The sequence below is a fragment of the Pavona decussata genome, unplaced genomic scaffold (assembly GCF_977016875.1).
Source record: "Pavona decussata unplaced genomic scaffold, jaPavDecu1.1 SCAFFOLD_48, whole genome shotgun sequence".
NCBI classification, from domain to species: Eukaryota; Metazoa; Cnidaria; class Anthozoa; order Scleractinia; family Agariciidae; genus Pavona; species Pavona decussata.
The window spans coordinates 2,186,583-2,213,645 of record NW_028145470.1 but is presented as its reverse complement, the minus strand read 5'-3'; the positions used below and the strand labels follow the sequence as shown (position 1 = coordinate 2,213,645).

General features: G+C 38.9%; 2 protein-coding genes across 2 annotated transcripts in view; one reads left to right on the top strand and one right to left on the bottom strand.

Annotated features, from left to right (window-relative positions):
* LOC146481740 (uncharacterized) overlaps window positions 1-27,063 on the top strand; it is an 88,175-nt gene that overhangs the window by 36,730 nt on the left and 24,382 nt on the right. The window lies entirely within an intron of this gene.
* Window positions 8,648-21,532, bottom strand: LOC146481741 (uncharacterized). Its single transcript, XM_085107573.1, has 13 exons — window positions 19,792-21,532; window positions 19,018-19,165; window positions 18,624-18,684; window positions 18,479-18,530; window positions 17,450-17,597; window positions 17,053-17,113; window positions 16,908-16,959; window positions 14,724-15,665; window positions 14,029-14,259; window positions 11,892-13,256; window positions 11,249-11,374; window positions 9,490-9,589; window positions 8,648-8,782 (listed from the first exon to the last, which is right to left on the bottom strand). Exons 1-13 carry the CDS (start codon window positions 21,530-21,532, stop codon window positions 8,689-8,691), a joined length of 5,121 nt encoding a protein of 1,706 aa, XP_084963699.1. The 3' UTR covers window positions 8,648-8,688.

Below are 27,063 nucleotides of genomic sequence, written 5' to 3'. Positions count from 1 at the left end.
TTATTTGCATAATATTCTATTCTCGTGCGAAGGTTGTTGACCAAAATTAGTTGCACGTGGTGAAAGATGGAAACTGTCCAAGCATTCCTTAAAGTGTCCAAGTTGGCCGACAAGGGCCAATTTGAGTAACATACAATTCGCGATTTGCCTAAGTTCAAAACAGGCAATGAACTTAAGCAATATTTGGTAGAAAATTATTCGGAAGAATTAAGTCAGCACTGTACTATTTATTGCAAAGAACTGAGAATGGTAAATTATTGCTTATGGAAATGAGGTTATTGTTTAAACACTACCCACAAATCTCATCGTTCACGGTTTATGCTTTTTAGGTGTCAACGTTTTTGCAATCGAGTGTATACCCCTTCCGCTAAGTACACACTGCAGGCTACAGCTATTAAAGGAGAAGGTCACTCTAGAAAACGGGTATTTTTTTTGTAAACGACCAATAAAAAGTGTCTACATATCTTGTGTATATTCATGAGTCAAATTCCCACTTTATCGAGATTGCTCTTTAGAATTGCTCTTCCTTTCTGTAACCTAAAATTGTCCTAAGCACAATAATTAAATCCGTCATTCACTCGCCAATTTGGAAACACGCTTCCCTCCCCTCCCTGGACTAAACCACCCTCTCCCTCTTCCAACTTTTCCAAACAGAATGTGATGCTGTCAATTTCAAGTTAACCGGCGTATCCGCTCATTTCCTCTCCATCTGCTACTGGGAGTTATGCAATAAACACCACGTTTCTTGAAGAAGATCTGGTCCACTTGAAGTTGTCGAAAATCAGTCCACTTATTTTATTTATTACGCGGGATGCAGTGAGGGCATACCGTGTCTAAAAATGGGTTCGCTATCCTTTTTTTTTTTACGCGAGATGCCCTAAAGGGCAGCTCGTGTTAAAATTTTGGTGGCGTTTCTTTTTTTTTTCTTCGTCGTAGTCACAAATCTGCACATTAATTTGTTCATTAAACTGTGCCCTCTCCTAGTAGGTATGTATTTTTCTGATTGTCTTCAAAAAAAGCGGGCCAATCAAAATCCATTCTAGTCGCGTATATCGCGAGGGAGAGGACCCACTCATCCCTACCTGTGTGACGTCAAATAATCATTTGATTTATTTATTAAACCTGGATTAAATTCTGCTCTCCCCTAGAGGGGATGTTTTTGTCGACTACTGTGCCAGCCATATTGTTTACATGTTGTAGACTCAACTAGCCCGTTTTCAAAAAGAAAATTAACCGTTTTGAAGCGGTAAATCGAAAGAATAACTTTTAGGAAGCACTCCATAGTTAAAACGGTGGAAAATGGACAGCTCGCGGCGAAGAAATTTGGTTTGGGTTTTTGGTTCAGATTGTGTTTTGCAATTCAGAGAGAAAAGGTCAAGCTTAAGCTTGAAACGTTACCTGCGCTGTCACGGGCTTTGTCGAACTAATGTCTAAACGTTACTGGAATTCCACTTCATAAAAAAGTTAAAAGTTTGATTGTCAATTTTTACTTAAGGCTTTCGTGTTCATTTAGGAAAACTTTTTGTCTGTCTTTAATTTTTGTCTTCAACAATAATATTGTCTTCTGTCTTCTGAGTCAGATATATAATCTGGCCCGGGTCAGGACGTTTACCGAAAACAATTTCCGGTATATACGAAATATAAATAGCTCTGAATAGCGCGTGAGCAGTGTATCTTTCATGACGCTTTCAGAAAGAAATTCCCGGTATGATCTCGAGTACCGTAACGCAATATTTCAATTGCGAAGGGAAGATAGCTTTAAAAATCTTCGAAGCGTACAACAGAAATAAATCATGCACAGCATCACGCGTAAATGTCAGTATAGGCATTTTGTTAATTTTTTTTTTTTTTTTTTTTTTTACGTTGATTAAAGTACTTTGAATGACTGGTTATTGTTACCGCATGACAGATTTCACAAGATCGAATTCAACTCAGCGGTTTGGAAAAAGATTAAGTTTCTACATGTGAGCACCGAGCGAGTGAAAAACAGACTGTGAGTGGTAAGATTGAACTTTTCTAGTGATTAAAGCAACGTGACCTTTTACTTAAGTGAATTGTCGTGGATTTCGGAATATAACAGGAATATCTCGGAATATAACAGGGTACCCCTCACGCAGTCATGGTGCTTCATTCCCCAAAAGCCCCTGTTACAATACACCACCTTAATTTATCTCAGCTTATTAAATCAGGACCTAATAGCTTGGTGATAGTGTAATGAGCAACTCGCAAACTACCTCCAGAAGTTAGCTTCTCAGGCCAATATTTCTTTTAAGAACATCAAATTTCCGTTTATTTTGTTAAACAAAATATCCACGAAACTTACAATAAACTGCGTTGTTTTTGGACCTGCAGCCTTATTCGAATGAACAATATGTTATTCGGTTATTGTTGTCGAGGCTACAAGGCGGCTTTGTGACTGAAGAAACTGGAATGTTTCAAAGACTTGGACAAACAATGTTGTCATGCAAGCATAAAATTAGGGGCCTTCCCTTCATATCGATTTGGATCTGTAGCTAATAGGCTACATAATCCCACCCAGTCCTGATAAAAGGTAACAAAGACTTGGATAAACAATGTTGTCATGCAAGCATAAAATTAGGGGCTTTCCCTTCATATTGATGTAGATCTGTGGCTAACAACTAAATAATCCCACCCAGTCATGATATAATTAATTGAATCGTCTGTGCACGGCTAGTTTATTATGGGGGCTACATTAAACACCTGATACGAGCAAACCGTTTTACAGTGCAATTGGGGTTTTCTTGTCTTCTAATTGCTTCGATCCGCTTTGATTCGTTTCGCCCCGATATTAAGATATCAATTCTCATAACTTTTCTACATCAATTTCTTACACTGATAGTTGTGAGAAATTGCTTCTTTCGATCTGATGACTCTAATGTATCCCCTTTTTTCCGCAATCGACGTTGTGTCGATCGATGTTGTACAGTGAATTAAATTTAAATATTCATAATCACAGGAATAAAAGTTTTAAATGAATTAGTAAACATATTAACTGAACAGGCAATAAACTGCGAGACCGAACTTTTTACATCAGAAGTACGAAGAAGAAGTACCTGCAATGATTTAATAAAGAAAAGCCAAGATTGCTGGGGTGATAATTATTGATTAATTACTCAACTAACGTTGGCCAAAAGATTTCGTGTGTGAGGTTGATAAAACCGGTTGGGAGTGTGATCAATTCAAACTGCTGGTGACATGAACTGTTTCGGGATTTATGAAGGCAGCTCATCACAAGCGATATGTAGCTGCATTTTATGAGCAAGAAAGCAATGGCGTAAGTTCGTATAACACTGCACGTTCCCTTTTGTCATAAACCCATATGGCACAAACTCATTGTTAGAGAACGTTTCTGTTCCCTGCCTTGTGGTTCTTAAATGTTACGATCACAGTACACACCAAACCTTCAAAATAAACACAAGAAATGAAATCAAAGGACATTCTCTGAGCGAGGATGACCTTATGCATTCTTACAGAAATATTTCTATCAAACAGGTCATGTAAGAATGGTTACTAAACGACTAAACAATTTCATCTACCGTAAAAAAAGGTTTAGAAATAATAGTTTATAAGAAATAATATAGAAATATAGAAAAAAAAGTTTATGAAGAAATACATTTTTTACAGGAATAATCCCAAAAACGAAAAAGTATTGCGCGCTAAGTGAAAATCGTTTCTTTGAGTCAACTGAAGCCTGCCCGGGCAAGGAAAGCTATAAGAAGCTATGAAGGCGGCTGGCGTCTACCGACAGGAAGTTTATAGAATTTGCTAGTGAATTACATATTTTCCCCAAACAATCCAGTAAGAATGAAAGTCCACTCTATCATAGACAAACGATCTTTCTAAGGAACTAAGAAAAAAATTCGTCTCGTAAAATTTTTGCAAACAATCTTTCAATTAACAATCTTCCTAAATTTGGTGGACATAATAAACTGTTTATTTATGCTTACGTCATAACGCACGACTGAACTGCTTTGGAATGATCCTTTATATATCTAATTCTATGTTTCGACCAGCTAAATGCAGTTAAGAGACTTTCTTACATAGATTTGCAAGAATGCGATTCATACTTTGAAATACTCACTCCAAATCGTTGGGGTGGCTTGTCCTTAGTTATCCTCTCTGCTTCTCCACTGCGAAGCATGGAAAGATGATTACAAAAATAGAGTGGTCAAGGTCTTCCCTTTCTTATTTTCCATCAACATCCTCTAAGCAAGGCGGAAATACCGCAGTTATACCCTTATTTTGAATCGGTTTGCCTCATTTTGAGATCAATTAACATAATCAGAAGTCTAATGTACTTTTGATACAATAAAGGCCAGTCAACGACACCGTCTTTTCCTAGAGAAAAAACAGGTTTCATTGCAGTTAGAAATTTGAAATATCGAGCCAGGGGAATGCACAATTAGTTGACGCATATTTTTTCGTCGAAAGCTCAATGATTTCGTTAACAATCTAGTCACTTCATCCTTGTTACTTCTTAGCTTATAGCTACTTACATTGTTGAAGAAGTTCTAAGATTCGAGATTGATCTTCACATATAGCAAGTTCTCTTAGCTTCTATTGCTGTTGATCACAATTCCGTGCTGAACGGAAGGACAAATGCATATGAAAGTGAAATATACGAGACAATGGTTTATTAGTCTTACATCGCTGACTTTAAAACGCGTGACTTGCGATTAGTTACTGATGCCTGCGTCTGGCTAGCTAATAAATGCAATGATTAATTACCTCAGCCTCGTAGAACCATGTCACATTGACCCGTATTCAACGCCGCGAGCACTGAAAATGGGTCACGCGAATATTGTAAACAAGTTACGCTATTGACGTGATCATTAGTTCATTAGTGATTTTCGTAGCAGCATTTAACTATAGGATTGTTTGGAAATACTCATAAAATAATGTTGTGAATTTAATGAAAACATGCCTGGTTAAGAGAAACTGTGGTGCCTTATCAATAGTCTCTTTCATGAAAGATGTTTTTGTAAAGATTGAAACACCGCAACAAAATAGAAGCACCGGATCCTGTAGACGTAAAGAGTAGGGGACGTAGTTCCCGGTGTTGTGGTCTGGTCTTTGTGTATATTGGTCTGGGAGGGTGGGGTGAGATCACATATGGACTGAGGCGGCAGCCAGAGGCGCCTTGTATATGCTGACGTGCGATCTCACCCTCTGGATACGATTGATTATTGATTATTAAGTCACATGAATGTTGTGACTGATTTAATGAAGACTTCAAGACTTCAAAGACAGTGGCTCACCACCGAACCACTAAAACAGAAAAGCAAGCCTGATTTCACACCATTCGAACGTCTGATAATTGTCTTGGGATGGTTTGAATGCAGTATTGCAGAAAGACTCGATTCTGGAACTGATCTCCTTATATTGAGGGCTTCAACTTGTGCTTCGTTTCTCTGTATTGTGCCCTTAGCAATCTTTAAATCAAAATGTAAGGTGACTCTGAATCCCCCCCCCCCCCCCCACCCTACATTTTTTTTAAACTTTGCATCCTCACATAATGATTACAACAGGATCACTTGAACGTCTGATCTGCGCTATTGCAGAAAGACACTACACTGGAACTGACCTCCTATATTTTGCAACCTTAAAATTTAAGGTGGCTCTGAATCCCTCCCTGCAGTTTCGTAAAATTTGCAAAACGTTGTGTCTTTACACACTGTTTACAATTTGAAAGTAAAATTTGGGAATCACCGAGCTCGTTTGTTAGCTATAATCACTTAACGCTAAAATTAGGGCAGTTTTTAACAGGTTCTGTTGTAGGATCCTGGTTTCATTTGCGTAGATATCAACACTATGAAGAACAGCACAAAATACGGTATCCTGAAAAGACTGGGTGGTTTATTTTTCACCGCGTATCTAGAAAGGTCATGGATCATACATTGGATTTGTAAACGACAAATGATTCTGTGCCGCCCCTCACATCCCAAAAATTCACCGTAGATTCCAATCAAATCGTAAAGAGACCCCCAAGACTCCACACAATTGTTTACTGTGACCACATCTTTGGTATAATTTACTTTATGACTTTCTGTGTACAACTGATTAGTCTCTGTTGTCTTGACAGCCATTGGCTGTTTTTAAAAAAAGGTGCTGTTACTCGAGGCTACTTTTTCAACAAATTGCGAAACAACGCCGTTGCCAAGTTAAAGACGTTGCGCCTTTAACACTCCTCTTCGCAACTCGTCTTGCAATCAAAAAAAAATTACGTCGTGCGTTCCAGCAAAAGCATCCTTTTCTTTAACTTCTCCATCCTCGAAGACTTAGGGGCAGATAGTCGAGAAGGGGCGAAGATTTCACGGGCGAAATCGATGGAAGTTTCCCGGGAGGAAGTTTATAAAACGCGAGAAAAACCTCTTGAATCATTTTTTAACTCTTTTCGTCCCGTCTTGTAAACTTCCGATTTCGCCCGTAAAATCTTTGCCCTGTCCCGACTGTCCGCCCCTGCATTTCCGAAGATGCTACTTCTTGTGACGTTGAGAGGTACACTGTCGCTTGTAACACGTCATTTGTCACAACTTGCAGCGCAAAGAGCCGCAGAGAAGTTGACTCGTTTAACAGCACCTTAAGGTGTGCAGTCCGCATATTCTGTAACTAACTTACAAGCTTTTACAGATAAATGTAGTTATACAAAAGGAAAAATGCTACTGTTATATGGGCTCCCTGTTAAAGAACATCTCACAGAGTTAAAGGAACATAACCTTTTTCTTAAATGTCCTAATTTGCTGTGGGAGAATACTTCCCAGAGCAAATTTAAAAGCCGATACAGTATATTTTGGTCCCACTTTGGACCTTTTCAAAATGACAAGAAAATATCAAGCCTACTCTCGGTGAAATCCATCACGAGTTTAATTTCGTGACTGATTTGTAAAGCTTCATTGATTTGAATTCTTTTTGCTATTTTTTAAAACGCGGGTCGTGGAATGAAAGAACCGTTATCTGTGTCAACGACCAGACCGTTGCAGATAATTCCCAAAACGTTCCCACCGATCAAAAGTATCATTGTCATCATCATTATCATAATCATCATCATCACCTTCAATTATACACAAGGTGGTACCTCCACACCCTACGCCTGCAAAGCATACTACATTGGTAAAGTAATAATGGTAAAAAAAATAATAAGCTTTGATTATATAAGGCTGTAAAGGGGGAGCCTGAGCCCCTCGCCACCTTCCCTAGATCCACCAAGATAAGTGTTAATTAATTTTCATAAATGAATAATTATTTACTTGTTTTCTTTTACACGAAAACGGCAGAAGGTGTTTGAGCGCTAAAGGCTTCTTATACTGAACAGAGCTTTCCTAACGGGCCATTCACGTTTCAATTTTTCAAGTAGTTAGTTAAAAACATTTTAAACTATGAAGAGTAACACGATGTGTATATCTTGAACTCATTATAGCGCAATTAACTATAATGCTATAAGGGTTTGTTACATAATCCACTCCGCATTAAGAGTTATGGTATTCACGTTCAACACTGAGACCCGGGTGAAACCAAACTCGTTTTTAAATTCAATAGAATACATCATATGCCGACTTGTAATTAAAAACATTCAACTAATTCCTGTTCAGTGATTGGGGTACACTGTAGTGGCCCATGCAAATGAAAGCGTTTATACTGCACCCATAGTCTTGTAATCCCGAATGAAGAAATAATTTTTAATACACTCACGGACACTGCTTAAAGGAAACCTAAGTTGCCAAGTTAAATAGAATTCAACCTCGTTCCCAGGCCTAATCAGACTTCCAGAGTGACCCTAACAAAAGAGACTTGGGACCGAACTCGATTGGGCCGTCGAGGGGTGACGTCACGTTTGTCCACGCGCCCTAAAGGATGACTGGTGACGAGGCTGAATCAAATTGTCTTCGATTGAAGAACTGCGAACCACAAACTCGAGTGTTTAGGCGTACTGTTACGTAATTCGTGTTAATTGTGGAATCTGCGTATTCTTTCGTTTGTTTCTTTTTATACATACAGTTACAGATTTCGGTATAAAAGTTTCCTTTGCATTTATGGAAACAAAATTTGTCTCCGGAGCTCCCACACAAGTTGTGCGTTTGATTTATTTCATATTTTTCAGTTTCGTTGTTTGCCTTTTCTGCGTACTTTTTCCTATTCGTATATATGGATTTCTATTTGCCTTGTGACCAGTTCCACTTTGTCGCAATAAAACTGCCTCAAAGTCGCATTCAAAGTCTACGAAGTGTTATTTACAAACTGTGATTTGAGACTCCCATTAAATTATATTTTTACATCGAGGGTAGCATGCACTAATTATGAAATATGAGGTAAGCCAGTCAGTAAAAAAATTCAATTATCTACAGAAGTCAAAATCGTAGTTTTCAAACACGCTTAAATCACACTACATGCGGTACAAATAACTATTTTATATATGTTAAAGCGGACAAAAAAATGACTGCGAGACAAAAAAAAATTAATACAGTCGGACCTCTATTAAGCGGTCACCTATTAAGCGGCCACCCTCCATTAAGCGGCCATTTTCCAAAGTCCCGAATTATTGTTTTGTCAGTAAAGTGCTGTATTCGATACCTCTATTCAACGGCCAACCTCTATTAAGCGGCCAGTTTTCAAAGTCCCCAGGGTGGCCGCTTAATAGAGGTCCGACTGTACATTAATTGCTGTAGAGCTTCATGTTCTGTCCTCAAAAGGTGCTGGTTCTTGTGATCTTCTTCCGTCGGTGATGCTTCTTTGGGGAGCAGAACTAGGTCCTTCCGGAAGAGCACTAAACCGCCATAAAAGTAAACATCAAGAGGTGTTTTGCTTTGAAAAAGACTACAACCCAGCCCTTGATATGCGGCCTTTTATTGCCTGGAAACGTCCGAAACATGTACAGTCAGGTCCCATTGCATCAGTGGCCATCGTTCTAGATAAATGTTTTGAAATCGAAGCAGCATCATAAACCTTCTTCTCCTTAATCACAATAAAACCTGCGGTTTCCAACAGAACAAACCCTAGCGGCTGCAACAGTTTTGATTAAGAATAACTAAGTCGAAGAAACAACTTGGGTTAAAGCCCTATCTTCTCCTAACTTATTTAATTTACTCGTAAGGGTTAACGGAGCCATCTGTCGTTTTAATATTGGTATTGTATAGCGCTGAGTTTAATTATTCCTAGTCTTCTCTATACCGTTTTGTCAATCACTTAATCTGAAGTTTGCATTCGTGAAAAAGGATATCAATTGTAATTGGAATGTTCGGACCTGCCACGCTATAGACTGGGCCCCTTACAAAATGAGTTTCCATGGTAATTTAAGGGTACTCGGTAGAAGCGGATTTGTGACGGTGGGACGTTTGAGCTCGTTCCCAAGGGTCTTTGTGTCAGGCAATCCAAAATGGTGGTCAATCGGACCAACAACCCTGCATTTGTTGTGAAAATCGCCCTGCAGACTACTACTGTAGTTTGTTTATCAAGGATAGCATTGCTACCTACCACTGACTGGACGGCTGATTATTCTGCGTGGCCATAGTTTTGTCCCCCACTACACAAAGCTTGCCTTTCATATAGTTGACATGCTGATGTAGGTGATACTCTGAAGCAAGATAAAAAAAATGAAAGCAGCACAGAGTAACAAACCTATCTCAAGACGCCACATGGTAATCACCTTCACACAGTAGGAGTCACTGATTAACTGTTTGAAGGGATCATGTTTTATTTTGCTTAATCAAATTTAGACTAAGGATAGAAAAATAACTACAACGTAACAAATAAACCCAAGTAGAGGTGCCCGGTTTTGTCAGTCAATTTAAAAATTCAATACCAAAAAGGATCGATAAACGCCGCGGGACAAGTTACGTGGACTTTTCGTGGAATGAACGTTTAATTTAAGAAACAACAACAACAGGATATTAAATGTGAATTAGGGAGAAACGAAGACTCGGAAAAAAAAAATCCGAGTCCCAGATGGTATTTGAACCCACGACCCTCCGTGATCTAGTCGGATGCTCTAACCACTGAGCTACTGGAGACTCTATGGTGAGCAAGGGTCTCTCTAATTCTCTCTAAAAGGTGACATAAAATCCCAGAGGGGAGGGGGTACTGCACGAAACTTTTGTGGGGAGCATGCAGCTCGTTTCTTCAAACTCTGATCCTATTTCAAACCAACATAATTAGTTTTCTGGTACCCTTTTTAAGACCTGGCCTCTTTAATTCATACCCATTTTCAGACCTTGTTTCTAGAATCCATACCCGTTTTCAGACTTTCAGACCAAAACAGCTCAAAAACCACACCCTTTGACCCTGCACATACCTAGATAGTTTATATAGCGGAGTACCCCCACCCCCTCCCACCTCACCGCCTTAGAATCTCCTATTCCCGGCTTTCCTAAGCCTCTACTCTCTTCATTCACCCTCTTCAGGAATGATTATTGCAAAAAAAAAATTCTTTGTAACAAAGATGCCAAAACCTATTAAATGAAACTAACAGAAATAAGATAGTGTGAAAAATCGAGTCGATAATAAGCATGAAGCTAATGTAAATTAGGGAAAAACGACCGTGAGACAAATGGAGATCGGTGATTGTCCCAGTTTAGTTTCCTTATTCTTATAGCATGTTTTTAGTAAAGTTTTGAACCAACTGAAATCTAGAGACACAAACCAAAGCAAATTAACCCTTTCCTGCCCGAGGGAAATGTCGAATTTTTCTAAATCGTTAACTATGAACTGGGAGACCACATGTGATATACCATTTAAAAGGTATTTTCTGGGGTGTGCTATAAATCACACCAACAGAGATGGAGGAGGTCACATATTAGAGTGAGAAAAGTCCAAAACGAAAGAAGAAAAACATTGAAAATTTTCCTATTCGTTGTATATACTGGGTATCCCCCCTAAACTATAGCTTAATGTACAGCTCTTAGTGCATTGCTTGTTGTAAGATATCAACTGGGCCCTTAACGTACAAAGGAAAAAAAAACCCAAAAGTTTGAGGGGTGGTAAATCAAGTCTCATATAGGAGGGGGGCATGATTTTATGCCTTCAATTTGTAGATCTTTCCAAGATCTTTTGGTTGTGCAAATTTCACACAAATTGACCACATACTGAGCTCATAATTGCGTCTTGTGCCATATGACACTCTTGGGCAGGAAAGGGTTAAGGATGTATAAGTATCTCGACAGCACACTAAAGAAAAAGTAACTTGGTAAGTTGATTCAATCGATTCACTGTAAGCACACGAGAAGGTAGACGTTACCAATTTTTTCACACTGTATTTTTCCGTGTCTCTGTAACTGATCAAAAGTCTCCAAGTGCGCAAAGTTTCCAGCTGGATTAGGCAGCAATAAGGCTGCGCCTTCAGACTTAGGCGAATCCCTCAAACCTGATGAAACAAGCAGAAAAAAGCGAAAGCAGGGCCACCAGTTAAACTTCAGCGACCAAAATCTTGAAAGCTGAGACGGCAAAAGGTTTCCGATTTCCAAACACCGAGAAGTAGGTTGGAAAAACGAGGTGCAGCCGAGATTTTTCAACCAACTTCGAGGTTTTTGGAAATAGGAGGAAACCCTCTTTCGAGTGTTTGATATAGCTTCTCAAACTATTGATACTAAATTCTTGGAGAAATTCGAAGTAAAAGTTCACAAAATTTTATAATAATTAAGATCACATTTCTAAACCTCCTTTACGGTAGTGATTTGCTTTGTTTTGGCTTGATGGATTATTAATGAGTTTGAGAAGTGGCTTGAAATCACGAACTGTTATTATTTTCTTAAGTTTTTCGTTTTCCGTTTAATGTGAATTGGTGGAATTGTGTTCTATTCTGCATGTGCTTCTGTTTTTGGATTGCCAAAATTGTCCCAAAACAATGCGCTCTTATATTATAACAAGTAGCTTTATCTTACCTACAAATTGTACTTCCGGTGTACAAGCCCCACCAACATAGGAATCAGCAAGACTCACAAAATCCTTGCTGTCAAGACCAACTGCATCAGATCCCCATTTGTAAAACAGACGGAGGCTTAGAAACGTCTCTGCTTCTGACGTAATGGAACGTATTGTGAGATGACACTGGGTGACTTCTGACTGTCTGAAATCTGCCACTTCTCCGCTCAGTTTTCGTTTGAGGACCTCAAGCACCTCTGTGACTTTCTCTTTTTGTGTTGAACAAAGGACCACTCTAAGATTTTCTGAATCGTTGTCTTTCAGCTTCATCGATGTGACGTCGATGAAATGGGTCATGCATGCATCAAAAGCTTCCTCGGCAGAAGCATTGATTATGATAACCGATTGAAATGCTCCTTTCTTGCAAATTCGTCCATCGACGTGCACAAGTGCATTTGCATGAAGTCGTAGCTCATCCTCTGATTCCTTTCTAATTTCAAACCACTGAGAAAATGTCTCGTGATGTCTGTCATAATGTATGTTACCATTATTGTTCTCTCTGTCACAGGTCACGGGAGAATTCGTTGAACCAGTGAGTTCAAATCTCACCAGCTTTGATGGACTGAACTTGGCAAAATGAATTAGACTCAATGTCAGGTTGGAAATATCCCGGCTGAACACTTCATCGGCGATGTCTACCTGATCGGAAATTATGTCTTTCAGCCGCCTTGAGAACAGCTCTAATCTCTTGTACAGCCTAATTCCTTGCTCATGGTTCTGGAAAAAGAGCTTTAGAAAGCTCAGCATGGAGGAAATTGCCAACGTTTCGCTCCAACGTACAATTTCTGTAGTAGGCTGCTTTCCACAGTTTTCTAAGCACAACCGCTCAAGAATTTCGCACACTATGCACACAAGCTGTCGGATTCTTATGTTCTTTTCGGCATCTCGCAGACTTGGCAAAAACCGTTCTAATGTCTCCTCGGACAGCCCTCTTAATCCATTTTGTACTTCTGAAATGTTCTCATCGACAAAGATTTCCTTAATACTTTGAATGAGATTAGGAACAATGGCTAGAAAAATTTTAATGATAGATTCTTCAGACGATGAACATACCTGCTTGTATTTCTGTGCAATGTCTTTGGGGATTGCTCGGTGAATCTCAAGATAACCTACAGGGTTTGTGGATAAGGCTGCTCTCTCGATTCCTTCCACGGAATTTTCCTTTTCCATGCAACAGTCCCTTAGCGCCATCTTGCAGAGCGTTTGAATTTTAACAGAGAAATACTTCATCAATTCTGCATTCTCACGTTGCAAACCCGAGAGCTTTGTCGCCAACTCCCTCAAGTGCCTGACGTGCATCTGTCCTCTTCGAGTTACTTTGTAATCTGGTGACAATGAAAATAAAGTGGAGAGTATATTGCATTGTATAAAATCAGCACAATTGACAATGATTTTAGACGAAATAAAAAGAGAGTCGTTTTTTTGTTTTTGAAGATGGAGAATCTTTGCTGACATTGTTGTTTACATTTTGTTTCATAAGCATATTTAAAATATCATGCCACAAACAAATGGACACCATAAACTAAAAGAGCATGTCACACTTGGTAATCAATGTGAATATCAGTAAGATATGTCGAGTACTATGTTTGTCCCACATAGCTTAGATCCAGCGATTCATTCAAGCTCTTTAAATTTATGGAGTGCATTTACTTCTAGCTAGTTTTGTTGTTTATAAAGTGAAACCCCACTTTACGGACACTGGTAATAATGGAGAGTTTCTTGGTCCCGCTCCATACATTTTCCTTAAAACTAGAAATACTTTACTCGCAAAACCTCGCGAAGCTAGGGCTGGGTAGACAGTTGATTTGGAGTGAAGGAATGGGCTATAGGCCAGCTATAAAACATGAATTGTCTCGTTCTTTATGATAGTGATTGAGAGGATAGTGTGCCCCCGGGAGTGTGCCCTTTTAGTAGCCCCGCTGAGGACACTCTGTAATACAAGCAAACTCCGTTATTACGGACACCGTTTTCTGGTCCCAACGGTGTCCGTAATAACGGGGTTTGACTGTACCAATAAACAACAAATGATAATGAGGCTGAACATGTGAACAAAGTTCCTCCTCAAAAGGCGAATTGGAAAACTCTATGACAACCGACCTTCTTGTTTTAATCCTTCAAGGTCCTTCCTGAGAGTAGCAAGATCTTTCACCACGTCATTCTCCGTCATCCACTGCTGTAAAATAATTTCAAGTTGTTCGTCCTCGTCCTTCCAAGACTTCATGACTTGACCCATTGATTCTTCAGGTGTCTTCAGTAGCTGAGCAATTGGCACAAGGTTGAAAATAGCTCTCTCTACACCCAGCAGGCTTCTCACGTACCCACACAAATCTGTGAAAATCAAAGAGAGGTTCGTAACATTCAACTAATTAATTGTCAGGAGAGAAAGCACCAACGTGGCAAGTAGAGCCTTGACTCCCCCTACCAAGCTCAAGGGGGGAGAAAGAGGGTACGCCTCAAAAACTACTGGAGGAGGCCCGTGTTGGAAGAGCTGAAAGGAGTGATACTGTTCATTTTACAGAGCGAAAACACTTGCAAAGTAGTTATGTGACATGGCGTGTACTAGCGAACGCCCTATGCTCCCACAGGACTAATAACAAGTAATGATAGATGCACGTGCTCCATGACTATGTATTTCGCTCTCGTCCTGCACAAATAACTTCACGGCAAGTTCGCTTGTACGATTTTGATTCGCTCGTTGCAATTGTAACATATCACAAGTTTCTCGTTCACGTCTTTTTATAAATGGAAAATCTTACCAACTCACCACTCTTGAAGTCATTTATGTAACTTACCTATTTCGCAGAAATGCCTCTCGCTGCTATGACCAAAGCTCCCCTGGACAGTGATCGTCCCACACAGAATTCTGGCATCTTTACTCCACTCGAGTGGATACTTGAGGACCTCTCCCGTATTCCACCAAACACCAGAATTTACTGTGAAGGCAATATCTTCTTGTTTACTGTCAGCCAGTTTGTAGTCTTCCCCAAGGCAAACAGAGACTTGAAGGCTTTCACTGTTGTAAACGCACTGTTCTCCTTGTCTATCAATGGAACGTACATGTAGCTCTCTAAATCCTTCAGCTTTGAGTTGAACCAAAGCAGAAGACTCGTGCTCTCTATAGAACTGTTCGTTGTAAACATCTTGGCTCACAAACAGTACTGCAAGTTCTTCATGCACTGGATTCTTGTTCACCAGCACTGACATAATGTTACTAAAGGGCAACAAGTTGAACCTGTACACAATGTCTTTGGTGAGGATCAAGGTCAATTTCTGCAATTTCAGTAACGCTGTGATGAGTGAAAAATGTCCAATTTCAATGACCACTTCTGCATTCGTCTCATTAATCGTTGCGTTTTGAGTGACGTCATACCAGGTGATCGTCCCGTCCCTGGCCTCTGTGCCATGCAAAATGGCAACGTCGTCACATTTGAAATCGTTGATTTCGAGTTTGGTTGCCACTGTCACAGGTTTTTTGAAAACATGGCCATTGGGTTGAAGATTAATGATGGGTGTACCAAACATGACGTCATTTTCAAGATCCCTTTGAACTATTAGACCATAGTATTTGGCTGGATCCTCCAATGTAATCTTTACAGACACAGGATCGTCCACAGCTCCAGGAGGGCACACCAGTTTGACATTCTGGCCAACCATTACACCACCATTAGTGGTAATAGTGTTGGATAAGGAATTCGTGCCTGGTGAGGTGTCCTTGATGCTCGATAGGAAGTCACCTTTGGGTTATAGAAGGAAAGAAAAAACAGTTTTTCACACTTTTCTAGTCGGTCATCGCTCCTCGCTGAGTTTTCGTCTCGTATAACACTTCTCGTTTCACCGCTGTTGCTGCGACAACAGAAGAACACCTACAGTTTCGTCATTACCTTTAACTGCTTTTCACAGTTAGGAGACATCACAACTAGTACTCGGCCTCAAATAAGGGCGGTGGTCATTAATTCAATAAGTGCTTTTATAGTTTACTAGTGTAAATGTCAGTACTTGTAAAGGTTTTAAACCGTGTTAAAATACCAATTACGTTTATTCACCATTTTATGTAGCCTCCCACACAGTCGGTTTTAGAGGATTCGTGGGAGGAGGTAGGACGAGTCCATTATAAATGACTGCGTGGGAGGCTAGGCTACATTTTCTCCAGCAGAAACCAATTACCTTTCTATAGAAGTCATTTACTTACTGCACGAAATACGTCATGAGCTCTTCCAGACTAGCGAAAATTTCCATTAGTATTTGGACGCTTTAATCTCTGTTGTATTCTCTGTGGCTCAAGAAGTCCATGAAGGATATCTAGATTTGGTAGCATCTGTGTTTTCTCGCTAATACTAATCTTAGAAACGTGCTATAATCAAAGCAGAATATGAACTATTTACGTTTTGGTTGAGTATACTGGTTGGGATCAGTAGTCATTGAAAAACTGGTAATTTTTTGCCATTCTCCGATCAGTGGTATGAGTTTAATGCGTGGACGTTTCATCGGTCCGATGCAGGCAATCAAAATAGGAGATATTATGTAGTTAATTAAGTCAAGTCCAGCAGATCCCTAGGTATCTATCCAAAAATATTTTAAGAAATTTACTTGCAAATACAATTTACGAGCGAAGCTGAGGTACCGTTTTCGAAAACGGACCCCCGTCGCAAATCTACTTGTAACAAATAAATAAGCCTTTAATTGGAACTCTCTGGATACGCAAACAAGGGAGCTATCTGGTACAAACTGTTTTTAAACTAAACTTGAAAAGTATTCTGCAAATCGAATTAAGATTTAGATTTAAATGTGAATATGTCTAAGTTGATTGTTTTAGGTTCATGGTAAATAATTTTAGTTTTAGTTTTTTTGAAATGTGTCGAAATTCGTTTGTTGTTGTTTATTTACATTTTTGTATTTTATTCACAACACGACCACATCAGCTCTGCTATAATTTCTATCGTGTATAAATAAATGCTACTACTACTGTTCATTTTTACCTACTGCCTTCAGAAGGTCACTCTTTGAACATTCAGGTTTTCTTGGCTCAACCTGCAAGAGACAGGACTTTGGTTGGGTTGCGTGAGCTATTCACAAGACGCTTTTACCGAACGCTTTGAAATCCGTAAGGCAATAATAGCTTACCTCTTTGGGAGGAAACGAAGTAACAGAATCAGCCTCTTTAAGGTCCTCAGCACCAGTACTTCTAAAGAGAGAGGCGTAAAATTTACATTATTTTATATATTTTTGTTGTCGTTACTTTATGTGTCGTAGGGACATTTGAAAAAGTAATTGTTCTCAACGATATGTTATTCACAAGTAACACGATAACCGATTATTATACCAACCTCGGTTATCGTGCATCTGGTATGTAAGTGACTTAGAGTCTGTAAACGTCTTCAAGCGATATTTTCGTTCTACCAAAGGAACTCGAAAGCTATTTCTGCATATCAGTGAGCACCGAGAAAAGCGTGTTTTGTTGCAATACAAGCAATATTACATAGTTTAATTTATATTTTAGTTGAGGGGAACCGATACAAACCTGTTGGTAGACTGTTTCTCTGAATTGTTTTCCTTGCTTTCTTCACGCACTTGATGTTGTCTTTCCAATTGCTTGCTTTCATCGTTGGTGTTATCACCAGTGGCATTTTGGCTAGTACCAGTTTTTACACTAGGCAGCTTCTCGGTTTCTAAAAAATATAAAGAACACGTTTCATCGATCCGATGCAGGTAATAAAGATAGGAGATAATGTAAGTCCACCAGATGCCTAGGTGTTGAATTAGACAATGAGCTTAATTGGAAGATTCACGTTGCCGAACAAATCAGGTCTTTCACCCAGAAACTGAATTTTTTGAAGTCTTTATACTTTTTACCTACACAATCAGAACTGACTTTTATCTTAGAATCATTCTTCCTCCAGTGACCTATGCGTCAATCCTATGGGGTTCCTGTGGAAAAACCCTCTGACGAGCTTCGAAAGGATCCACGTACGTGCCGTCAAGATAATTTACGATTCAGACTTGTACACACCCAATGATAAGGTGCTAGCTCATGCCAATTGGTTCTCGTTGTATGATTTGCACAAATTATGGTTGAATTATACTGTTGGCTCATTAATATTTTTATGAACCGCTCCTGTCTCTATCCAAAAATACTTTAAGAAGTATACTCGCTTTTGGAAACGGACCTCCTACGCAAATCTACTTCGTGTTAAAAATCAATAACCCTTTGAAACTCTCTTGATACGCAAACACGGGAGCTATCTGGTACAAACTGTTTTAAAAATAAACTGAAAAGTATCCCTTTGTGAATAATTTAGACTTTTGATTTAAATATGAATATGTCTAAGTTAATTGCTTTAGGTTCATGGTCAATAGTTTTAGTTTTAGCCTTTTTTAAGGTAGTGAAATGTGTCGAAATTTGTTTATTTGTTTGTTTGTTGTTGTTGTTGTTTTGTTTTTTTACATTTTTATCTTATATTATATTATATTAATAACACGAACACATCAGCTCTGCTGTAATTTCTATCGTGTATAAATAAATGCTACTATGACTACTATTCATTTTTACCTACTGTCTTCACTAGCTCACTCTCTGAACATTCAGGTTTTTCTCGCTCAACCTGCAAGAGACAGGATTTTGCATGGCTTGTGTGAGCTATTCACAAGACGCTTTTAGCGAACGCTTTGAAAACCGTAAGGTAATAATAGCTTACCTCTTTGAGAGGAAATGAAGTAACAGAATCAGCCTCTTTAAGGTCCTCGGCACCAGGACTTCTAAAGGGAGAGGGAGAAAATTTACATTATTCTATATATTTTTTTTTTGTTACTGTGTACGTTGTAGGGACATTTGACAAAGAAACTGTTCTCAACGATATATTATTCACACGTAGTTTCAGAATCTTAGCTTATCGGTTATCGTACGCGTGCATCTGATATGTTAGTGACTTTGAGTCTGTAAACGTCTTCAAGCCATATTGTCCTTCTACCAAAGGAACTCGAAAGTTATTTCTACATATCACTGAGCAGCGAGGAAAGCGTGTTTTATTGTAATACAAGAAACATGTAATGGTTTAATTTATATTTTAGTTGAGGGGAACCGATACAAACCTGTTGGTAGACTGTTTCTCTGAATTGCCTTCCTTGTTTTCTTCTCGCACTTGAAGTTGTTTTTCCAATTGCTCGCTTCCATCGTTGGTGTTATCACCACTAAAAGTTTGGCTAGTATCAGCTTTGACACAAGGTAGCTTCTTGGTTTCTAAAAGATATATAAAGAACACGTTCAACGTTAAACCATACTGAGATGACATAGGAGAAAAAAACAAGAGAAGGCCTAGGTCTTAACTGGTCAGAGCTTAAGAATATGTAGAAACAGAAGGGGTACTAGCAGTGGCATACACCTCTCCTTCAAAAAAAAGCTTGTCGTCGTCCATTTCCAGTTGGCATCATAACCCCCAGCAGGAGAGAAAACGTTTAACAGGGGCTCTGCTCAGGGGTCACACACTTACTCTTCCATACGCCTTACATATTCCTAGCTAAAGTGAATGCGTTTGAAATCAGTGTACCAACCCACTCGAACGTGGTCAAACTGATACTGTAAAGTGATTGGTGGAAGAAATGGCAAGCACGTTCTTTCTCCGGATTTCAGTTGCTCTGGGTGGCTCCAAACTTTGCATTGCAATTTCTGTTAAATGTCAAGTTCTATTTCAACCGCAAAAATAAAACTGCTACAAAAACGTTACATAGTAACACGATTAAAATAAAGTGATTAATTAAAAGCCAATGTACGCTAAAAGTTTTCCCCTTTGGATGTATACTATATATACTGTGTCATGAACATTTAAAAGATCTTTTTCAGCCTCAAAGTGTTAATTTAGCCCTTACCATTACCTTCGGATGCATCAGAATGCTCTTCGCCATAGATGTCTTTTCTTGTTATCGATTCTGGTTTGTCGTACTCCTTCCCTGTACTGTGCTTCTCCGACATCCTGTAATCAAAAGCCAATGGGCAACTTGATGCTACAACATTCTGCTTCTCTAGCTTCCAGGAATCCACAGACAGCCCGTGAGAACTTTCCTCACCACGGAAATGATAAATCTTCTGTGTAATCATACCTGCCTTTTCTTTGTGTTCTTTTGCCCATATTTGCTCTTTAAGACCACTATAATAATAGGCCATTCTGTGATAACTCGCTGCTACACCAGGATGCTGTTCACCGTAAATCTTCTTTCTAATCATCAGTGCCTTTTCGTTACAATCTTTCTCCTCATTGTGTCGACCAAGTCTCCCGTAATCAAAAGCCAAGTTGTAATAACTTGTTGCAACGTCAGGATGGTCTTCACCGTAAATCTTCTTTCTAATTACCAGTGCCTTTTCGTTGCGTTCTTTTGCCTCATTGTCCTTTCCAAATTTCCTGTAATCAACAGCCAAGTTGTGATAACTTGCTGCTACCTCAGGATGTTCTTCACCGTAAATTTTCTTTCTAATTATCAATGCCTTTTCGTCGCATTCTTTTGCTTCATTGTACTGTCCGAGTTTCCTGTAATCAAAAGCCAAGTTGTAATAACTTGCTGCTACCTCAGGATGTTCTTCACCGTAAATTTTCTTTCTAATTATCAGTGCCTTTTCGTCGCATTCTTTTGCTTCATTGTACTGTTCAAGCCTCCTATAATCATAACTCAATCTGTAATAACTTGCTGCTACCTCAGGATGGTTTTCATCGTAAATCTTCTTCCTAATCATCAGCGCCTTTTCGTCGCATTCTTTTGCTTCATTGTGCTGTCCAAGGTTCCTGTAATGAACAGCCAAGTTGCAATAACTTGCTGCTACTTCAGGATGTTCTCCACCATAAATCCTCTTTGCAATCATTAGTGCCATTTTGTTACATTCTTTTGCTTCATTGTGCTGTCCAAGCTCCATGTAATCATAGGCCAAACTGTAATAACTTTCTGCTACCGCAGGATGTTCCTCACCGTAAATCTTCTTTCTAATCATCAGTGCCTTTTCGTCGCTTTCTTTCGCTTTATCGTGGTGTCCAAGCTTCCTGTAATCTTCAGCCAAGTGGTGATAACTAGCTGCTACCTCAGGATGCTCTTCACCGTAAATTTTCTTTCTAATAATCAGTGTCTTTTCGTCGCATTCTTTGGCTTCATTGTGCTGTCCAAGCTCCCTGTAATCACAGGCCAAATTGTAATAACTTGCTGCTACCTCAGGATGTTCTTCGCCGTAAATCGTCTTTCTTATCATTAATGCCTTTTTGTCGCATTCTTCTGCTTCATTGTGCTGTCCAAGCTCCATGTAATCATAGGCCAAATTGTGATAACTTGCTGCTACCTCAGGATGTTCTTCACCGTATATCGTCTTTCTAATCATCAGTACCTTTTCGTCGCATTCTTTTGCTTCATTGTGCAGTCCAAGCTCCATGTAATCAAAGGCCAAACTGTGATAACTTTCTGCTACCTCAGGATGTTCTTCACCGTATATCGTCTTTCTAATCATCAGCGCCTTTTCATCGCATTCTTTGGCTTCATTGTGCAGTCCAAGCTCCTTGTAATCATAGGCCAAACTGTAATAACTTGCTGCTACCTCAGGATGTTCTTCGCCGTAAATCGTCTTTCTAATCATCAGTGCCTTTTCGTCGCATTCTTTTGCTTCATTGTGCTGTCCAAGCTCCCTGTAATCAAAAGCCAAGTTATGATGGCTTGCTGCTATCTCAGGATATTCTTCACCGTAAATCTCTGTAATGAACAGTGCCTCAGTCCTCGTTACATTTGTTTCCCCCATTGTTTTGTCCAATCTCCATGTAATCACGAGCCGGGTGATCACTTTCTGCAACTTCAAGATGTTCCTCAGTATAACAGGTTTTGTTATTGACCACTGCCAGCCCGTCGATAATGCTCTCATACGCACCTATAATTGTAACCCAAATTGTAACTATTTTAATAAAAAGGACAACACGTTTCATTTTAAAATTATGAGACATGTTTCGATCGTACTGAGACCATCGTCAGTTGTGATTAGAGTAAAATTAAAACGGATTTGAATTTTAAATAGAGGCGAGTACCAGTATAATTACAAGTATTCAAGTGAGAAGATAGTGCTAATTAGGAAAGTAAAACAAAAAGGGATTTAAAAAAGTGCCTATTAAGGTGCAAAGGGTAAATTAACATGACAGAGCTGTTGGTTTGAGTTGGGTTTTTCCCAATTTATGTGAAGGGATTCCTTGATCCTTCTTTGGAATTTGGTATTTCCATGATCAAGAATTGAGAAACATACAGCGGAACAACTAACTAAAAGTATTTAAAATGATAACAAAATAGAAGTATTAATAGTAATAAATTCTCATACAATTACAATCAAGTTAATATAAAGTGAATTTAACACCCCCACCGCTTGGGGGATTAGAAGAAAGGGTCTTGTTATCGTAAAAGTCTAAAAGCTTCCTTTATAAAGTGTCAAGTGAGTCCACACTTTTTAATTAGTTAAAGGGGAAGTATCATGGGGTTTTTGACCTCTTTTCTTAAAAATAGTGAAATTAGACCTTTGCTTAGCTACAAAAAGACTCTTCAACAACGAAAGGAAAGAAATCAACTCAGTTCTTGAAAGGAACAACTCGCGATCTGTTCTAGCGCATTTAGGAAAACAAAAATGCTTGAACTTGAAAACCGTTAGCCTAACATTTTTCAAGTTTCAATCCATACCGGCTTACTCTGTCTCTGGCCAGAGGCAGTAATCGACAGTTGTATTGCACTGGAGTGATAATTTATAACCAAACTAGACAATTTCTTTTTCGTTTCTGATGCTTTTAAGCGCGCGCTAGGGCTGTGGTAAGCAAATACTATCGATCTCTCGATTTTATACTAAATGGATCACAAAGTTAAGCCTAGCTCTTAAAATAACTCAGTTTCCTGTTTGTGAATCCTTCTTCATTTATCGCCGAACAAAAAAAGTGAGTTCACGAAGAGCTAAGCCTTCTTGTACGCCTTTTATCTTTGCTGAAAAAATCTAATTAAAAGCCACGCATGCGCATTTGAGCAAAAAATTGTGACTGGTTGTTTTAATGGAAATGAACTGTTTTCTAAGGAACCGCTCGTTAGAATTTCGTGAAATTTGACAAAACAGTAGTTCTCTAAAAGCGTAACTGGCCTACAAACAAAAAACAAAATCTAACAGAGGGTGTCTTCAAAAAACATTAAAGTGCAAAACCAACATTTACAAGAGATCTCTCTGTTAAAATTACATGAAAGCAGCGTCACTATGTCAGTATTTTGTGAGTTTTTCTGGATACAAAAAATGGAAAAAATCTAACGACTGCATTTTCTAAAAATTAAGGAAAACCTTTACTTATAGATGGTTAATAGCTTGCTGTGTTGCTATGGCAACGGCACCTTGCTCAACAAGAAGTATCAAAATTTATTCCTTCTTAGTTAATTTTGCATCATGCTAATTTCGGGTACTCAGAAGTACGTAGTTTTCAAATAATGTATATACTTATACCTGTATACTGGAAAACTGTGTTCGGCCGCCTTAGGTACACAAAAGGCTTCCTATGGCAACTTATGGCCTAAAGCATGCAAGCAACAGGTCATGCAAGATTGGTTACTAAACGATATCAACAATTCCATCTAGCGATAAACTGGTTTAGAGATAACAGTTTATGAAGTAACACTGAATTCTTTTACAGAAATAATCCCGAAAAAGGGAAGTGAGAATTGCGCTTAAATTATAAATTGTTTATGAAACCTTTCAGAGAAAGCGTGTGAAACTATGAAGGCAGCTCACGTCTGCCAACAGGAAGTTTGATAGAATTTGCTAATGAATTACATCTTTTCCCAAACCACTCCAGCAAAAGTGAAAGTCCATAGTATCATAAACAAACAACATTTCTAAGGAATGTTTAAAATCGTTTTGCAAACAATCTATCAATTAACAATCTTCTTAAATGTAAAACAGTGTTATAAAAATTTCGTGTACATTTTCAACAGTTTATGTATGCATACTGAATGACGCACAACGTTGAACTGTATTGAAATGATCCTAACTCTGTATGTTTCATGTATGTTTTAAGAGATTGTCTTACATAGATTTGCAACAATGCGATTCATACTTTGAAAGACTCACTCCAAATCGTTGGGGGTGGCCTGTAGTTGCGCTCTCTGGCTTTAAGATTTCCACGGCGAATTTGCCAATTTGAATTTTCAAGGATCAAGCCAGGTGAATGTACAATTAGCTGACGCATATTTTTTCGTCGAAAGCTCACTGATGCCATTAATAATCTAGTAACTTACATCCTTGTTACTTCTTAGCTACTTACATTGTTGAAGAAGTTCTTAGCCGTGTTCGAGATTGATCCTCAATATATATAGCAAGTTCTCTTCTATAACTGTTGATTGCTGATTATGTGCTTAGCGGAAGAACAAATGAATATGAAAGTATACGAGATATTGGTTTATTGGTCTTACATCCATGAGCCTTTAAAGAACACGCGACTGGCTGATACTGATGCAATGATTAATAACCTCAAACTGGGAGAACAATATCGTGTTAAACGCCGCGAGCACTGACAATGGGTCACGCGAATATTGGAAACAGGTCACGCTAGTGATGTAATCATCAGTTCATTAGTGACATCATAGCAACATTGAAAGTCCGCTATCGATCCAACAAATGGACTGATAGCGGCAACTATTGGCGCCTATATATTCTGACGTCAGGTCCTATTTCCCAGCAAAATAATGTAAAACGGGCACGTCCGATACCCGTTCGTCCAGACGATAAATAAAACGTAGGATTGATTGAAAATTCTGACTCATAAAAATAATGTGAATTTGATAAAAATGTGCCTGGTTAAGGGAAACGATGGTGCCTCAAGTTTTTGTGAAAAGACTACCGTATGGGGGAACGGAGGAAAACTGGTTGATTGACAATAGCTAATTGTTAGTCCAACAATAGACTATTGTTAATAAGCAATACATGGGAGACATCTTAACTTTGGAGGGCTTGGTGAATCTAGTCATTACCTTGCAACTGATATTCCTTAAATTATAGTAAAGGGAAATATATGAAACATGTGAAATCATCGTAAAGGAATATATGAAGGTTTTTTCAGATTTAAAAGAAGTTACACACCTCAATTTGTAGTTTGTTTAGAGGATTAAAAATGTGAGAATTAGAAGACAGATGCTTTTGAATAGAGTAGTGAGAGGGCGGGAGGGGTATTTATCTCCCAGATGGTTTTGAGGGGTATTGATAGCAGAAGCAGAGAAGGTTATAAATGAGAGGCCGAAAGGATAAATTGCGACCAGGGAGGGGAGAGGTGAGGAATCCTGTGTACGAGATTGAGTTAGAGGAGGAAGTGACGTACAGTGATTCAACGGAAATCGATAAATGAGTAGTGATGGCTGAGAAAAGTCAAAATGACGTCGTTTTTATCAAATAGTCACTATGTAACTGCAAATGGACCGTTTCTGGGGACTTTTAAAAATAAGTAAATTTGACACTAAAGACATTTCCTAGAGAGGGGAGGGAGCGGATAGGGGGTCTAAATTTACCGCCGCCACCGTCACCGTTACCTTGATCACCTTGAATCACGCGATAAACTGAAATTATTCGCCCGGTTTACATTATAGAGTTTTCAAGATGGATTAAAAGTTGATACACTTACACAATTTAAAGTTGTCCCTTCTGTCTATCGCAAAATTAAGGCGGATGAACCCAAAAAAATGTAATAAGATTTCTCAGAAAACGTTAATTGTCTGTGCTATTAGGTAAATTGAAAATAAGCTCAGATCTAGATACAAAGACATTAGGTTCGTGCTCTTTCTTCTTCAACCTCCCTACGTGATGTCCAATAATTCGATGGTATTCTATAAAGCAAGAAGCTGTTTTCAGCTTATACTCGGGCCATATTTGACTGCGTGGTGCGTAAGCCTACGATCTTTTAGCAGTGATAACTTCCAGCATCGCTAACTCCCCAAAATTGACAGATATATAGAGGATATTACACGGCGGCGCAAAGATATGAATTTAATTTTTGAGTGTTAAAAACAATATTTAATTTTCTTTTTATTATATGGACAATAAACATACGTCAGTGATGGAGATGGAAAAGTTGGATTTAATACAAATACTGGGCATTTTACAAACTCTGACTGCTTGATACAAAATACAAAATACTCAGTGCCCAAGGTATAAAAATGTTTAAACAGTCAAAATACAAGTACGTGGGACTAATGACTCTGGCTTGAATCATCAGATACGGTTATTTTCAGTCTCTTTTCACTACGAATCCGTGAAGGCTGTTCAGCACGACCGGAATAAACTTGAACGTTTACCGTCCCTATTTTGCAGTTTTGAAATAAACCTCCTGTAGATGAATCGGGTAAAAAGCGAGCCGACTCAGTCTTCTCTTCTATCGAGACAGTTGACAAGGTTTTTGAGGTGCTAGCAGTGTTAGACAACACAGCAGAAATTTGTTGTTGTTTCTTATCGGATAAAGTTGAGTAGTTGTTCAACGAGTTGACGTTTTTATGTCCAGTCACATTTGAATGATTTCGTTCCAAGAGAGGATCCCTCTCTTCTAAGAGAGGTTCAAGGGGTACTCCTTGATCCGTCTCTTGTTCGAGTGTAATCTATAAGGATTAGTCCAGAAGATTTTTGTCCCTAAGTTTTGCTTAAGTCTTTACGATTAGCTTAAAATGAGCCTTTTAAATCATTTTTATGAGCGAGATGAAAACCTCGGTTAACTTTTGATCGTGGATTTAGTGTTAATCGGCTTTCGAGCAACCCAGCTCTGGTGGAAAAAGAAAGGTAAAAATATTGCTTCCACACCCCACTCCCACTCCTGTACCTAACCCCACCCCCTCCCCATTCAAAACTCTCGGAGTTCCAAGCTTCCCAGTATTTGCGACAAACAGGACTTTCACCTTTCAAAGAGGTCATTTCCGGTTTTTTGTTTCCTTCGGGGCGGCGCGTCCTGACTGATGCGCAAGGAAACCTCTTTTCTCGATAAATAATTCGATCAACATTTTGCTAATTTTTATAATTCAATTGAAGAATACACACAAGAGAGAAAAAGTAAACGCTATTTTGCGTTATTGCAGTCGCATCCCTGGACTGTTGTGCGACTTTCAGAAAGCGCGGGAAAGCTTAAGATC